Here is a 17,598-nt window from a genome sequence, read left to right on the forward strand (position 1 = left end):
AGGCCACTTTTAAAATGGTGGCATATCTAAGAGAACATCGAGAAACATTTAATAAACAATGTAAACAATTATTCAATTTGTCGTATAAAGTCACGTACGATGCAATGCAAGTGCATTTTTATTTTTGTTTTTATTTTTATTTTTTTTTATTTTCTTTCCTTTTTTTTCCTTCTTTTGTTCTTTTTTTTTTCTTTTTCTTTTTTTGACGTCAAAGATACAAATCAAAATCGTATTAACACTTTATCACTTTCGAAAGAACATTTATCAAGTCCAAGCATCATTTCTCCTTCTTTCAAACTTCCTACATTGTAATACAAGATAAATATTCTTTTCTTTTTTTTTTTTATTTTGATGAAAATAAAAAAGAACAACTACTAAAACGATGCGATATTCAGTTTTTTTTCCTTTTTAAACTTCTTTCTTCGTAATATAAAAAAAAAAAAAAAAAAAAAAAAAAAAAAATTATAGAAAACAAAAAAAAAAAAAAAAAGAAAATATAAAAAGAAAAATACATTTGTCAGTGTCCTTCGATAAGACGAAGAAACGTGTCCAGCGTTTTTTCTATGCTTCCTTAGTCGTAATATTATATGCTTCGCTTTGTCTCTTATTTCTCGTACTTGAGCATAAAGTGCTTATTCGATTTGTCGCTTCGACGAAACTACTTCGTATTTCTTCCAAGGAGCGGTCGTGCCATGAGAATTGAATCGACTCATTTCATATGTGTACATATACCTTTATCAATTGTCACGATTCGTTTTTCATTGAGTTTCAATTTCTATTTACTATATAAACACATATATATATATATATATATATATATATATATATATATATATATACATATATATAAACATAACACACATCTGTGTATTTACTTATTACATATGGTAAATAAAAGTATATATATAATATATGATAAGTAATAATAAGAAATACATATATAATACAAACGTAGTATCGTTATATACATATCACATACATCGTTATATATGTATATCATGTGTACATATGTATACGTATATCATATATATATATATATATAATGTGAGTAAACATAATAAATATAAGTATATATAATACATACACACGTAATTGTCTTGTACGTTTCGGTGGTAATTTAGTAAACAATTTTTTTTTTTTTTTTTTTTTTTTTTTTTTGAAATAGATAACAGAAAATAATATTTTTTCAAAGAACGTATTGAAAATTTATTCAAAGAGACAACGTCTTCATTCTCTTTTTTTTTTTTTTTTTGAAATGTTTGTAAGTTGGCTTCGTAATACAATTCTTTAATATTCATGATCGTGAATACCAATTTGTTCATACAATTCAAAACCCTTCCATTAAAAATATGAAAAATGTATTTTTGCTGGTTGGTTATCACTGGGCGATAAGAAATATAGCCACCATACACTTATACACACATCGCTACGATACTCTGTATATATATATATATATATATGTATGTATGTATGTGCGTATGTGCTATATAACGAATAGACGATATGAGCGTATATACTCATCTTATAATCATTTTATCCTCTCCCCATGACATTATTTATATTTGATACATGCGTCTTTTCTAATTAGACAAAACCTTTATTGATATTAAATAGACATTTTTAATAAATATATTTTTTTTTTATCTATATAAATATCATATCATAATGTTATAATTATCAATAATTAAATAATTATTTGGACTTTCAATATAATGTTGAAAAAAAAAAAGAATTAGAAATTTTTTAATTATTCATCTTGACTATTTAAATATGTATATATATGTATATATATATATATATATATATTTAACAATTTATATATATATATATATACAATCTATATATATATATATATAAATTAATTTTTTTATATATAATATTAATAATGTTAATTATGATCATCGCTAAAAAATATTATTACAATCGAACGAATTCAATTTTTGGAAGAGGTTTTATCACATTTAGCGTTAATCTTAAACATGTCTGTTATGGTCAAGGTTCGCTAGTATTGTTTACAGATATGTCTGTAAAGATCATACGAATGTATGAGTCGCGATAGTCGATTTTAAAAAGTCTACGTGGAAAATATCGTACGAGAGAAAGGAAGAAAAAAAAAGAAAAAGAAAAAGAAAAGATAAAATAGAAATTTTTACGAACGCGTTTAAAAGCAATTGATATGAGTTTTTTTAGATTTAAGAGTTCTTTCTCTCTCTCTCTCTCTCTCTCTCTCTCTCTCTCTCTCTCTCTTTTCTCTTTCTTGTCTTTTTTTTTCAAACGTGTTTCTTCGCAAATCACGACGATAATATCCTTTCATTGTGTGAAGGAACACAGAAAGACAGAGAGACAAAAAGATGATTCTTAGATCAAAGTCAAAGAACTAAAAATCTATTGAGATAAATGAGAGGAATCTGCGATATTTATAATGGCTTTTATCTTTCTACAGGGTGGATCAAAAGTTTCTAAATGATTTTTTCAATATCAATTAGATACTCTTTCTCAAGACTTGTGGATTAATTCTTTCTTTTTCCTTTTTTTTTTTTTTTCTTTTCAGATTTTCACAAACTATGTTGGTCTTACAATTTGAAAAAAAGAAAATTGGCCTGCAAGTTAAGCTTGTAACAAACTAGGAAAAAGAAAAAAAAGAAAACAAAGAAAAGAGAAAATCTTAAAAAGTCTCGAAAACGAATAACTGATTTTCAAAATCAATTGGGAACCTTTGATTAACTTAAATACTTTCGTCCTGCCCTAGAATTACAATCTTTTCCTTACCATCCTTGATCATCCTCTGTATAACGCTAATCATGTCCTGTATTTCTTTCACGTGAAAATCATTGTCTGTATCGGGCGGTAGTCCAAAATCTGATTATCTATTGTCAAGGATAAATATATTTCAAAGACTTAGATTTACCGTTTCAAAATAAATAACACGCGTTATACGAAACATATAGAATCGTATCAAATTATTATCTCTATTATGAGATTAATAATCGTAATAATAAATTGTAATAATCATGATTTTCATATAAAATGAACGATCTTGCTTATCGATCGTCATAGTTAATGAAAATAATTATATCTGTACTAAGGATATTTAAACATTATCTATAGCTAAAAATAATATTAAAAGGCGTATGTAAAAAATTAATTAACCATTATAATAATATCTAATAATTATCTTCTATCTAATAATAACATTAAAGAGAAAAGTATATGTATGAAATAATGTTCTAACCATATTTAACAATTATATATCTGATAATAATGTTAAATAGAGAGAGAGAAAGAGAGAGAGAGAGAGAAAGAGAGGAAGAAACATATATATATATATATATAAGTTAAATTATTACCCCTTCTAATAATATCTAATGATTACCTATCTAATAATAACATTAGAGAGTAAGAAAAAGAGAGAGAGAGAGAGAGAGAGAGAGGCATATGTATTAAAAAAATAAATAATTGCCCGTTTTGATAATACCTAATAATTACTTACCTAATAATAATATTAAAGAGAGAAACATATGTATTAAATAATGTTCTAACAATATCTACAAATATCCAATAATTATCCGCTAATAATAATATCAAACAGAGAAACATGTTTATGATGCTCTAATAATTTCTAATAATTATCCATCTTACTACTACTAATAATAATAATAATGATGATGACGATGATGACGATGATGATGATGATGATGATGATGATGATGATGATGATGATGATGATGATGATGATGATGATGATGATGATGATGATGATGATGATGATGATAAACATCGAGAACGAACGATTTTGTTTATCGATCAACATCCTAAAGATCAATACAATTTCTTTTTATTTCTTTTTTTTTGTCTTAAGTCCTCGTAAGATCCTCTTGAAAGAATCGATGGAGAATCATTTCAAATGAATACACGATTATTGAATATTGTTAAAAGAAAAGGAAACCGTAAGAAGAAGCGCTTTTATGCGCATAATAATATATCTCGATCGGTCGTCAAGCCGTCGAACCAATATCTTCACCGGGTTGACCTTTAAACCGTGTTCCGCAGGCGATAAGGCCGATTGGTCAGCTAAAGCTTTCTTAAGTCACTTGCCTTCTAAACTGGAAGAACATACGATTCGACTTGTCTTCTCTCTCTCTCTCTCTCTCTCTCTCTCTCTCTCTCTCTCTCTCTCTCTCTCTCTCTCTCTCTCCCCCTATCTCCTTCCCTCTTTATTTTTATTTTTTCATTGTGCTACGTAATTAGTTTTCAACTAAACTAATTCTCAAAAAGCTAACTTTCTGCTATAACATATTTCAAAAGGGAACACATACATACATACATACACAAACACACATATATAAGCTGTCATATGCAAAGAATTCAAAGAGAGATAATTTTTTCTTCCTCTTTCCGACTCTCTCTTTTTCCCTCTATTTCAATAAAAACACCTCGTAAATTATTATTTAATTTGAAGAAAGACGTAACAACGTGTGTCCATGAGACTTCACTTTTTACAAATACGACTTTAAAATTAGGCATTGGCTTTAACAAAAAAAAAAAACAAAAAAAAAAAAAGAAGAGGAAAGAAAAAAAACGCGACAAAAAGATAAAAATGAGAAAGAGAGAGACAGAGAACGAGAGAGAGAGAGAGAGAGAGAGAGAGAGAGAGATTTGACGAAACTCTTATCGTTCCTTTAAGATTTCTGATGTAAACGTTAAGATTTTAAATCATTATTATTATTATTATTATTATTATTATTATTATTATTATTACTATTATTATATACATATATATATCGTTCGTTCGTAACGAGCTCAATTGTGCATTCGCTTTTGGAGATTTTATCTCACCGATAAAAATCTAACGTGAGATTTTTTTCTCTCCCTTTCTTTCCCGCACTCTACCTAACCCCCCCCCCCCACCTAACGTCGACCCAGCGAAACTCCAAGAGATATAAAAAAAAAGAAAAAAAAAAAAGAAAAAATTCGCGTGTAATCTCGACTGGTAGTGATGATGCCGAGGTGTATTTCTCATTAAAAAAAAATTTGATGAGTACGATTGTACGATCAAAGAAAAAAAAAAAAAAAAAGAAAGGAAAATAAAAAAGGAAGAAAAAAAAGAAAAAGAAAAAGAAAAAGAAAGAAAGAAAGAAAGAAAAACGAAAGGAACGAAACAATCTCTCGAAGGAAAAATACAAATGACAAATCCGTTTTGCTTAAGGCGCCGTCGAAACGGTCTCAACACATAAGTATACCAATCGATATATACTTATAGACACAAACATATACATATATATGTATATACATACATTCATATATGTATATACATCTACATATATATATATATATATATATATATGCATATATATATGTTGTGTATATATATATATATATGTTCAGTCGCCACAGGTGGTTTTGTTTTATTAGCGTTCAGTTGATACAACACGACGCGGTGGATCCAAAGAGAGAAAAAGAGACAGAGATAGATAGAGAGAGAGAGAGAGAGAGAGAGAGAAAGAGAGAAAGAGAGAAAGAGAGGGAAAAAGATAGATAGATATACATATATATATAGAGAGAGAGAGAGAGTGAGAAGGCAAGCAAAGAAGGCGGTAAGCCATTGTGGCCGGCTCGAGTTTATGTCGAGGACGGTTCGAGATTAAGACTCGAGGAACTCGGGTGAATGCCTCTCTCTCTCTCTCTCTTTCTCTCTCTCTCTCTCTCTCTTCTCTGTCTCTCTCTTTATTTATTTCTTTCTTTCTCTCACTCTTTCTTTTTTCTTATTACGTGAGAATATTACCGTTTTTCAAAGTAAGAAAGTACTCAACTCTTCATGGCATCACCACCTCTTTATCGTCTAATGTGCGTTCGTTGGTATGATAAAGGAAACAAAAAAGAAAAAAAAGAAAAACAATAAAATAAAAAGAAAAAAAAAAAAGAAAAGAAAAGCGAAAAGAAAAAAAGAAAATATAAAAACGTATAATATACGTTAAGGCTCTAAGGTCGTACTCGGTATACTGATAATAATATTCGTGTAAAGGTAATTTTTTTTTTTCTTCTTCTTTTTTTTTTTTCGTTTACGCGACATACAGAATGTCGACGAAATATTACGATATCCGAGGACGAACGACGTAACCGGTATTATTTTATTATCCTTGACAATGTTGAAACTTGTTTCAACTTGTGCGGCGCTTATTAAATTAAAAAATATTATCGCTACGCGAATAGGATTTATAAATAAATATTTATGAGGATTTAACGAGATTTATTAGAATTTATCGATATTAATTAATCCGATAATAAATCCTAAATCCTCTTCTTCACCCTCGCGGTCTTAAATATTCGTTATTACTTTCGTTAGACTGTTAAATTAAAGAAATCATTTATTACTCGCGACGAAAGTGAAATGATTAATTTTATTATGGATTTGAATTCGCCAGGTCAGTTGGAATACTTTCAAGAGATTTTTTTTTAAAGGAATTTAATTACGCCTAATTAAAATAGATTAATATTCTTTGATAAGAGAATAATCAAAAAACAAAAAAAAAAAAAAAGAGAGAAAAAATTATTATACGTTACGGGGATGATGAATATGCGAGACATCATTATCGGCTTTATAGTCGAAAAACAATAAACGTCAGCGTACCTGGGTAAACTTAAATCGGATGAGGAGGCATTAAAGTCACGCTGATAAGAGAGAACCTTTTGTTTCACTTTTATATTGATACACTACTATAAGAGTATAAAGGTTCGACGATGAAGGTGACTCAAGTGGTGGTGTGATGTAGTGGTGGTGGTGGTGGTGGTGGTGGTGATGGTGGTGGTGGTTGTAGTGGTGGTGGTAATGATGGTAGTGGTGGTGGTGATCGTATTACAGCACTTTAAATGTGTTCTTTTTTCTTTTTCTTTTTTCTCTTTTTTTGTTCTATTTTTTTTCTTTTCTTTTCTTTTCTTTTTTTTTTGTATTTTATCGTAATAACCGAACAAGTTAACCGTCGTAATTCCTTTCTTACGTTATTATTGGTGACACAAAATAAAAATCCCTCTTACGATTTTATTACAACAAAAGGAGGCCACGATTACGCGATACGGGCATTCTACGACTGCGGACTACTGCTTGCTTGCTTGCTTGCTAACCAGTCAGCCAGCCAGCCAGCCAGCCAGCTTTCCTTCCTTTGCTTACTTGCTTACTTCGTTCCTTAAGATTCAACTTCTGTCGCGCCGCCTGACGGCAGTGCGTCTCGAAAATCTTATTTCGACCTCTTCCGCGCCGCCTAACGGCAATCACTTCAATAATTATATACTTTAATATATTCCCAACATCAATTCATTTAACGTTTTTCCTTCGATGCGCCTATCAAAGTGTTCAAATATTAATTTGGTATATAATCGCCTTTTTTTGTTTTATTAAAAATGTCACTCCCATGTTCTCCTCCTCATCCTTTCAACAATCTCCTTGCAATCTTATTGTTTTTTTTTTTTTTCTTTCTTCTTTCCATTACATCAATGTCTATTATCTTAAGTCAAATAACTACTAATCAACTTTTTATCCTTGACTCAATGGACTTCACGTGTACTTAACTAGCCATTGAATAATTTAAATTGCTCCAACCTGACCTACACTTCACAATGCCACTTATATTAAACGCCACCTGCTGGCAAATATTTCATCGATAAAAGTAACATACACCTGCGAGAGAGAGAGAGAGAGAGAGAGAGAGAGAGAGAGAGAGAGAGAAACTTTCATCCTCGTAATGTGTTAAACACGGATTACTTTTACAATTTCAAATGTTGACTAAAAAATCTATCCTACTTTCTAAACTCCTACTTTATAATCGACAATATAATTTCTAAAGTACTTTAACTATCGTTAATGAGCGTTAATCATTCAATTTTATAAATAGAATATTTAGAAAGTAATAGCAATCGGATACTAATATAATGTAGATGTTCAATCAAAGGATACATTGTAACATTTCTTGTATTCCAAGTGTTGCCAATTCGCCGTGGGATGAGTAACACCCAACAAATTCTTTACGAAGATCGTGAAAGACATTGTAATGGGTTGGCAGTTCGATATCCTTGTTGCAAGCTTCAGGATGCAAACATTGTCTCATCGGTGATTGTCCGTCAACAACGAATCGAGGATCACCTCCACCGGTCACACAAGACATCGATGACCACCATCCTTCGAACTTGAAACAGAAAGATCAAATATAATTAACTATAGGTTTCTAAGAAATTTTGAAGTTTTTTTTTTTTAATTATTACAAGATTTTTAAATTATTCATTTATTTTTTATCGTTCATGTTATTAGTCAATTAACTTCACAATGGATTCTATTCCAAAATTGTTTGCCTGAACGAGCTAATCGATCTTTGATCTTTATCAAAATTTGTTTTCTAAAACAATTTTTTTTTAATATATAAAAGAAAAAGAGAGAGAGAGAGAGAGAGAGAGAGAGAGAGAGAGAGAGAGAGGAAAAATATTATATTTAAAAGTGCATAAATTGTTTGTTAATATTTTCATTATACATGTACACGATGATGTATATAATATAATAAATACTTTTTAATAGGAACATTGATTAAATCAAATTTATATTGAGTAAATTAGAATTAAAATGTAAGATTGTATTTATATAATGACTTATTATTTTTTTAATTATATATTCGTCTATTCGTTTGACTAATAAATGAACTAGATTAACGTGAGAATTTAATGTAAATAAATTAAAATTTACCTGTTCTATAGCTTGCTCTAAAGGAATTCCGAGTTCTCGAAGGGTACGTTCAGTCAAGGCTGGGGCATGTGCTAACGCTGACTCGCTAATGATTCCGCTACTTCCGGCGACTGCTGGATTGTCACTACCGCTTCCCGGTGTACAACCATCGTCCATTACCATTGGACGAACTATATATTGTTGTCTGCCCAACACCTAAAACAAAATCAATTATTCATTTGAAAGTTATTTGCTTCTTCTTCTTCTTTTTTTCTTTTTTTTTTTTCTTTTTTATTAGTTTCTTGTTTCATTTGTTTTTTATTTCCTATTTTTTTTTATTTCTATTCTTCTTCAGAATTTCGATTGTTCCAACTTGTTATCAATTTTATATCATATCACTTTTATACCTGATGAATTAATTTTACGTAATGTCATTATCTTTTGTATCATACGAAGAAGTAAATATCTTGGGTGCATGATAAAAAAACGTTATCATTATGTTGTCGTAACGAAAATAATCGATCAACGTGATGTTGAACTTGTTAATAATAATTGTTCTTTCTAAAGATTTTCTTAAATATCACGAATGCACTTTAATCGTAGAACTTTTGATATTGTTTGATGATAATGATAATAATGATAATAATCATAATAATAATAATAATAATAATAATAATAATAATAATAATAATAACAACAATAATAATAATAATAATAATAATAACAACAATAATAACAATAATAATAATAATAATAATAATAATAATAATAATAATAATAATAATAATAATAATAATAATAATAAAAGTTATCTCGCTCAAATGATATTTTATTTTCCTTGTTAACGCTCGCCAAAATGAAAGATATGCACGAATGAAACGGAATGCGTGCGTGAGTTAAAAACTCGCTCCAACGAGATGTCTATCACCGGTGTTTATGTGGTTGCATCTCCTAGGAGTTAATTGTACGGCATATTTTATACTCTTACATTTAATCAAGTAGTACGATACTTGCGTTATCATCTTATAAATTTCTTTTGTTTTACAAATCATTTCAATTTCGATCGGCCCGCATTTTATCTGTTTATTTTTATATGCGCATGTGTACATATACATATACTTTGTCCACATATATGTTAATACTAAATGCTCGATTTTGTGAACGTTGCACCTGCAAGAAGTATGTCATGCGGGTTATCGATTTTTCTTTTACAAAGAAACGAATAACTTTCGCATGGCTATCGAAAATTTCTTCATTTATTTTCTTTCATTTTTCTTCGTTTTATTTTTTCTTTTTCCATGCCCTCCTTCCCCATCCCCACTCCATCACTTTTTAATTCAATTAATACCCATAAAAAAAATAAAATCATATTAGGTATTCGAAAATGTATGCATGATTATTTTCCGGAGAAATAAATCATCGCGGGAGAACAAATTCGCACGCGATAATTTAGGCATAAACTGTTGTGGGAAATATACCTACCGATTATCAAGAGTAATTAACCGTTCCATCGTTAGTAACTAACTCTATGACGCTAATTGCAGCTCGTAAAGATTGTTCTCCGATAATTCGAGTTTAACGAACACTTTCGGCTATTTCATTATTATTTTCTTTCTTAATTACGATCGTTGTCTTCTTCTTCTTCTTCGTCTTCTTCTTCTTCTTCTTCTTCTTCTTCTTCTTCTTCTTCTTCTTCTTCTTCTATTTCTTCATCTTCTTCTTCCTCTCCGTTGTATCTATTCAAAATATATTCTATATTCATCTATATCTAATAACGATTTTGAAATGTTTTTTGCCAGCAGAATAATTAGAAGTTTTATCTATTCATTAGATATAAAGTCTAGACACGTAATGTCTTTACCAACGGAAATGAAACGAGGAACGTTACTTGTTTCTTCTTCCTTTTCTTTTTTTTTTTTTTTTTTATATTATCATTGAAACCAAAAATGGACTTTTTAATAAAAATATATATATATATTTTTTTTCTAGAGTTCCTATATGGGACAAAAGTCCCTAGATGATTTTAAAAATCGATCATACTTTTTCCAAACTTTCTAAACGATTATAGATCAGGTTATCAGTTTGACAAGTTGAGCTTTTGTAGTTCTGAAAAGAACGAGAAAAGAATCAGCTTAAAAGGCTTAAGAACTTTTGAACGATACTGTATACATTTCATCGTCAAAATATCAAATATTTTTTGAAAAAAGTTCTTGAAAGAAATGGAAATATTTAAACGAGCTCGCATATATGAATACAATAAAAGAAAGGGAAAAAAGGAAAAGAAAAGAAAGAAAGAAAAAGAAAAAAAAAAATATTCATTATAATTTGACGATTACTATGTCAATTAAGTATTTGTTTATCTATCTACTTATATTTATGACATATATTGAAGAATATTGCGTCGATGATATACCAACATTTTCGTTTTCTTCCATATACATATATTAACATCTATGTAAAAAACTTAATAGACAGGTTTTACTAACGCGGGGTTAACGGATCAAGGTAATGCAGTACGATCGTTTCAATCGTCATCTTCTTCGTTAGTTACGTACTTTTACTTGCAAACGTTATCGTAATGCGTTGTGCTATTTTATTTTTTCTTTTTTTTTTTTTTATTTTTTCTTTTTTTTACCAAGATTTATAACGATCGCGATTGATTTAATAATTAAAACAAGAAGGAAAAAAAAATTATATATAAAATATGCATGCGTGTAAATATATCTTCTAATATTAAATATATACTATATTAATATATAATTCTTTTTCACCATAACATATATATATATATGTCTGTGTTAGATAACAGACTGATTATTAAGTTATATATATGCCATTAAAAAATATTCTACTATTGTATTTATTATTATAATTATTTGAGTACCATGTACAACAACGAACATAAATGTCCAAGCACATTTTTCTTTTTCTACAGGATAGGATGGAGTGGGGGAAAGGGCGAGGGTCAAAATTTACTCTAACCGCTTTTAGAAATATTTTCCTAAGTATTAGATAAGAAAATTTTTTTCTCCGCATATTTCTCGTAGAGGAGATTATATGGATAAAGAAAAAATATTTTTCGTCTTTTGCGTTTTGTCATTCAGAAAGATATTATCGACGAAAACGATCGACGATAAGATCGAAACGTTTTCTAATATTTTCTTTTGAGCGAGTATAAATATCACTTACGTTATAGTAACTAAACGACGAAATTGAACGGAATTTATACATAAACGAATAAATTTTTTTATGTACTCGCATGTTTTTATGTACAATATATATATATATATATATATATATATATACGTACATTGAGAATGCCTTGTCATTTTCACTTCATACGTAACGTAAACATCTACGTGCATTTAATGTGCTCGAACTTTCGTCACCGATACGTTTCCTTTATCGCGATCGTTCTCGTATCACATTAGAAATATTAGAATACATTAGAGAAGCAAGAACGAATCCCCTCCAACCTCTCCTTCTCCCTCCCTCCTCCCTATCCCTTCCCAACGAGACCACTCCTCGATCTTTACATTTCCATGTCCCGACATTTATTTTTCCCTTTTTTTTTTTTTTATCTATAACAGAGAGAACATGAATAAACCATAAAAATATGGTAAATATTTTGTATCGATTCGTGTATCAGTATGGAAAATTTGTTTACTTGAAATCTTTCAAAAGTAATTTTATTTTTCTGTCATTACTTTAACAATTAATTTAAATAAATAAATAAACAAATAAGTAAATATATTAATTAATAAATAAATGAACGAAAGAACAATTTACTTAAAATTCTTATCACCAATTATGTTCACCTTATTCATAAATATTTAATTTTAAACAAATTTCCAATTAGACAAAAAGAAAAAAAATCGAGTGTATAAATTTTCATATTTTATGTTTCTCCATTTTATCTAACGTCATGACTCCATAGAATTCATCCATTTTTTATTTCAAAGAAATACATAAAGATAACGCATATATATATATATATATATATATATATATATATATATATATATGTCATTTTGAAAATGTCTCGATAGCACTAAGAATAATTATATTATAAACAGATGTTACATAAGATATTACATAAGTTTTCGCCGATCCGTCAAAAATTTTTCTCTATATAAAATCCCATAAATAATATTTATATCCCATCATTCCAATAACAATCTAATCCCTGATTATCATTATGTTCTAAATAAATATAAACAGAAGTTTGTATTGTATATTCTCGTTACGTAGAACAAAATTTGAAAGCAACAAATACGTCTTCTCAAGGATCTTAAGAACGGCCCTATTTGTTTGTGTCTCATAAAAGTCTCCATAAGTTTAGAGAGTTGCTAGTAAATCTGTACACGTTTGATCGATCCAAAATAAATCGAGTCTCGGCTAAGTTCTCACGTCCTTATAAATTGCAAATTTCGTCGCCCGTAACGCAATGAAGAAAAAGAAGGAAAAAAAAGAAGAGAGAGAGAGAGAGAGAGAGAGAGAGAGAGAGAGAGAGAGAGAGAGAGAGAGAGAGAGAGAGAGAGAGAGAGAGAGAGAGAGAGAGAGAGAGAGAGAGAGAGAGACAGAAAAAGAGAAGCAGACCGTAGGGTCAAGGGTCAAGGTTCAAGACTCGTACGAACGTTCGGAAGCGCAACAGGTAATACACAACACTTCGTCCAACGAACGAGTAAAAAGAAGAATAATAAAAAAGAAGGAGAAGTAGAAGAAGAATGAGAAGGAACAAAAAGAATGAGGCGAGAGAGATAGAGAGATAGAGAAAAAGAGAGAGAGAGAGAGAGAGAGAGAGAGAGAGAGAGATAGTTTAAAATGGAAGACCCTAGAGTAGGATGGATACGCGATCGAAAGTAAATAATATCTATCGTATATGTAATATTTAGCTATGAAAGAGAGATTAGACTTAAAAACAGAGAGAGAGAGAGAGAGAAAGAGAGAGAGAGAGGATTAGTCTAATAAACCGCTTATTCGTTTCTCGATCTCTTCAGATTAACCTCAAACAATGTAACTTTCGTTATCATTTCATAAAGTACTTTTTATATTATTTTATATATATATATATATATATATATATATATATATATATAATTTAATTTTGCACAGGGTGAACCAAAGGCAATTTAAAATATTTGTATTATTATTATATTTTTTTTATCCTTTTTTTTTTTTAACAAATTACTTTTCTTCGAGATTTTTAAGATTTTTAAGATTTTTAAGATTTTTAATTCTTTATTTCAAACTATTACAAGGTAGATTTTTAGGGTCATCCTGTATACGTTAATATTATATATATTAATTATATATTTTCGCATATCATTATCTAATGATACAATTATTTCTTGTTATTATAAGAAGACATATTGAAAATTATATATATCTATGTATTGGTTTTATGTTGATATTATATTATACCGTTTGAGATAACAAACTGATAAATTTCGTGGAATTAATTTAGATAAAGAAATTTATCAAACGTGTTATAATTATCGGCAATAATTTGTCTCTTCTACGATCTTATTATACTTTATATATCTAATAATATATATATATATATATATATATATATATATATACATATTATATTTTATATATTTAATATATATATATCTGATTATATGTATATAATTTAACTATACATTATAATGTATACAATTATTATATTATAGTGCTATATGTTCCTGTATGTACATTTCACAAAAAAAAAAAAAATAAAATAAAATAAAATAACAAAATATTGTTTCATAAAACAAAACAAAAAATGTCCGGTTATGCGAATATATGGGATATACACGTTCTTCCTTTAAAAAAATATTTTCATTTATTCACGACATGTTCGTAATGTACAATGTGCTTGCATGCATGAGTAATAAGCGAACATTTGCTATCGAAAAACATGGAAATTCGTAGTTTCATCGGAAATGCATCGGTCACCACGATGGCGAAGAATGTCAAGGAGGTCATACGTCATTCTGAGCGTTCTTTTACAAGATTATTCCAGGAAATCGGTTCAACGGGCAAAGGAAATAAATGAGTAAGCAGATTTCTACATATACCTATATAAATACATTTTATATATATATATATATAAGTGTATGTGGTATATGTATACCACACTACATATGCATATGTATATGTATTGTACATACATAAATACATATATAAGTACATACAAACATGCACTTTTTTTCTTCCAAGGTAACGACGATGCACGCGATCGTAATCTTTGGACGCTGCTTTGTGTAATGAGAAAGACGATTCTGGGGAAAGTTGCATAATGGAAATAAAAGGAGGAGAGAGAGAGAGAGAGAGAGAGAGAGAGAGGAAAAGAAGAAAAAAATGACAAGCTCACAATATCAAGCAATAACCAAAGAAGAAAGGAATGAGAGCTCGTAATGAGTTAGTTTCATTTTACATTCGCACGTTAATATAAATATAGTTTGGGATATAAATTATCATCGTAAATCTAAAGGGATCGACACATGAAGATTCACATAATTCTCATGGTAACGTTGATACATTCGTTTCTCAAGAATCTGAACAAATTTCATGGAAATGTGTAGATTCATCTCGTGTGGGGATATCATCCTGTGAATTCCATATCGTGTATGTTTTTCTTCTTTCTTTTTTTTTTTTTTTTTTTTTTTTCTTTTTATCTGTATACGTTTATAGATCTAACAACTTTCTAAGTTGAACCTTTCTCAATGAGATTTTGTTTATGCCAGAAAAGATAATGGTTTATTTATATTTGACGAAAAGTTATAAGTCAATGTCAGAGTTATTTCGATGTAGTTCATTATAATTTTTAAATTGAACATTTACGATTGAAAATATTTTTACCAGTAATGAAAATAAAATACATTTTTATTTGCACTTTAATGAAATGATGTGTGCTTTCAAATGAAAGTTTACGAGTTCGACGAGTCGATTTTTTTCAATTTGTAAGATCGATCGAAAGGATCAAGGAGATTGAAAATTCGAGGAAAGAAAAATTTCACATTGAATCACTCATTCCAATTGACGCGTTATATATATGTATGTATATAGGTATGTATGTATCGAAATTACTTTACTCGCGTCAGAATCATTAATCGTGGATTAATTGCATGTCGACGGAAGAGGTAGCAAGGCAATACTTCTAATTCACGACAGGAAGGAGAAAGCCACTAGTACTATTACGATCTTATCCCATGTCGGTTATATTCTTGACGTGTGAGGGATTATGTTCGTAATAAATTAAACCCTTAGGGGATATGAAACCTACATACGTCAATTAAAACATTGCTATTGTCGTCAGAGAATTTTGAAATTAATTTATTTCGTTGATTTTGAATAAAAATAAAATTATATCAACGAAATAATCTCAATCAGATTAGATATCATTGATAACAGATATAATTATAATCATAAAGTTTTTAATATATATGTGTGTGTGTGTACAGATACTATATATATCCTGTACACACACACACACACAAATACTGTATATATATTCTGTGCGTATATATATATATATATATATATATACATATATTTTTACACATATATATATTATTTTTTTATAGAAAAATAAATTTGAAAATATTCTTTCGGTCGAATATTATTTCAGAAATAAAATTATATTAAATTTCCATTGCAAATTAGGAATTAAATGAACGAAGTAAAAGTTATATGATACACAACCTCTATATTTTTTTAATTTATTATAAAAGAATAAATCAAAGAAAGTTAGTCCTATCCAAACGAATATTAAAAATAAACGACATAATGTTATTCGTCGTCCCTAAAGAGAAATAAAAGAAATACGATGGTTCTTCAATTTAATGAGGATTTTTCAAAAAACTATATATATATATATATATATATGTATAGAGTTGTAAGCTTGCTGCCATTGTCCTCGATCAAGCCTAATCGAGGAGAAGCAGGTATGCGAGAGTTGAGGGAAAGAGGAAATGACCGACCAGCTGGAAGCTATGGGTATTCCCGTAAGACGATTCACAACAATGCATAAAGAAAAGTAGGCGCACCACCTGTCGTTGCTTGAGTCTCTCTCTCTCTCTCTCTCTCTCTCTCTCTCTTTCTCGCTTTTATCTTTTCTTCCTGGAACAATCTGGAGATGAGAATTAACAAAAAGATAGAAATAATACGATCTATCAATCGAAATTTTACTTATGTTTTATATCTTTTCCAAGCTTTCCCAAGCATTACTTCCTATATGATAGTTAATAAAACATTTTCTATTTCCTTATTTTAATTTCAAATCGAAACGATGGCAATAAATAATAGTCGGTTCTCGCGAGGATCGTTATTTTTGCAACGATGCAAAAAATAGATAAGAAAAAAGAAAAAAGAAAGGTCAGAAAAAATAAATAAAAATGAAAAAAAAAAAGATGAGCAAGTTCTTTAGGTGGCTTTTCGAAATTCCTTATCTTTTTCTTTTATATAAGTATTAAATAAAAGATAGACAAAAACGAAAGACAAAGTGAGAAAGGGAAACATAAAAAAAGTGAAAGAAAAGAGAAAAAGAAAAAAAGAAAGAGAGAAAGAAAGAGAGAGAGAAAAAAATAAAGGAAGGAAGAAAAAAAGGTAAATAAATAAATTCCACGAGAAACGCGGAAAGGAACGGTGATAGGAAGGAGAGACTACTACTCGCAAGAGCGGGTGTAATCACGACGACAGCGAAGCTGGAAGTAATGGACGACCTTTCGAGGGCGCGACGCTCCGCCCCCAGCGGATAATTCGAGAAACAAAGGCAGCCAACGACACGCTCGAGTGCATTGCTGTGGCCACCACTCTCGCGGGATCAATTCAACTATGTATTCGGAAGTCTTTTAGTCTTGTCCTTTCTTTTTTTATCTCTCTTTTTTAATTCTTCTATTCCTTTT

The 17,598-nt window shown here is 29.2% G+C and overlaps 1 protein-coding gene across 5 annotated transcripts in view; it reads right to left on the bottom strand.

The window, feature by feature from the left end:
* Nucleotides 1-17,598, bottom strand: part of LOC124422284 (RNA-binding protein fusilli) — a 31,178-nt gene that overhangs the window by 11,673 nt on the left and 1,907 nt on the right. For 4 of the 5 annotated variants that reach the window (XM_046958534.1, XM_046958533.1, XM_046958530.1 and 1 more), the window contains exons 2-4: nucleotides 8,726-8,920; nucleotides 7,949-8,177; nucleotides 2,770-2,859 (exon numbers count right to left, since the gene is read on the bottom strand). In XM_046958534.1, the coding sequence (XP_046814490.1) occupies nucleotides 2,770-2,859; nucleotides 7,949-8,177; nucleotides 8,726-8,920 (514 nt within the window). Of the gene's footprint in view, nucleotides 1-2,769; nucleotides 2,860-7,948; nucleotides 8,178-8,725; nucleotides 8,921-10,186; nucleotides 10,441-17,598 lie in introns of all 5 variants that reach the window. The other variant, XM_046958532.1, reaches the window with a different exon arrangement.

Source organism: Vespa crabro, chromosome 2, assembly GCF_910589235.1.
Source record: "Vespa crabro chromosome 2, iyVesCrab1.2, whole genome shotgun sequence".
NCBI classification, from domain to species: domain Eukaryota; kingdom Metazoa; phylum Arthropoda; class Insecta; order Hymenoptera; family Vespidae; genus Vespa; species Vespa crabro.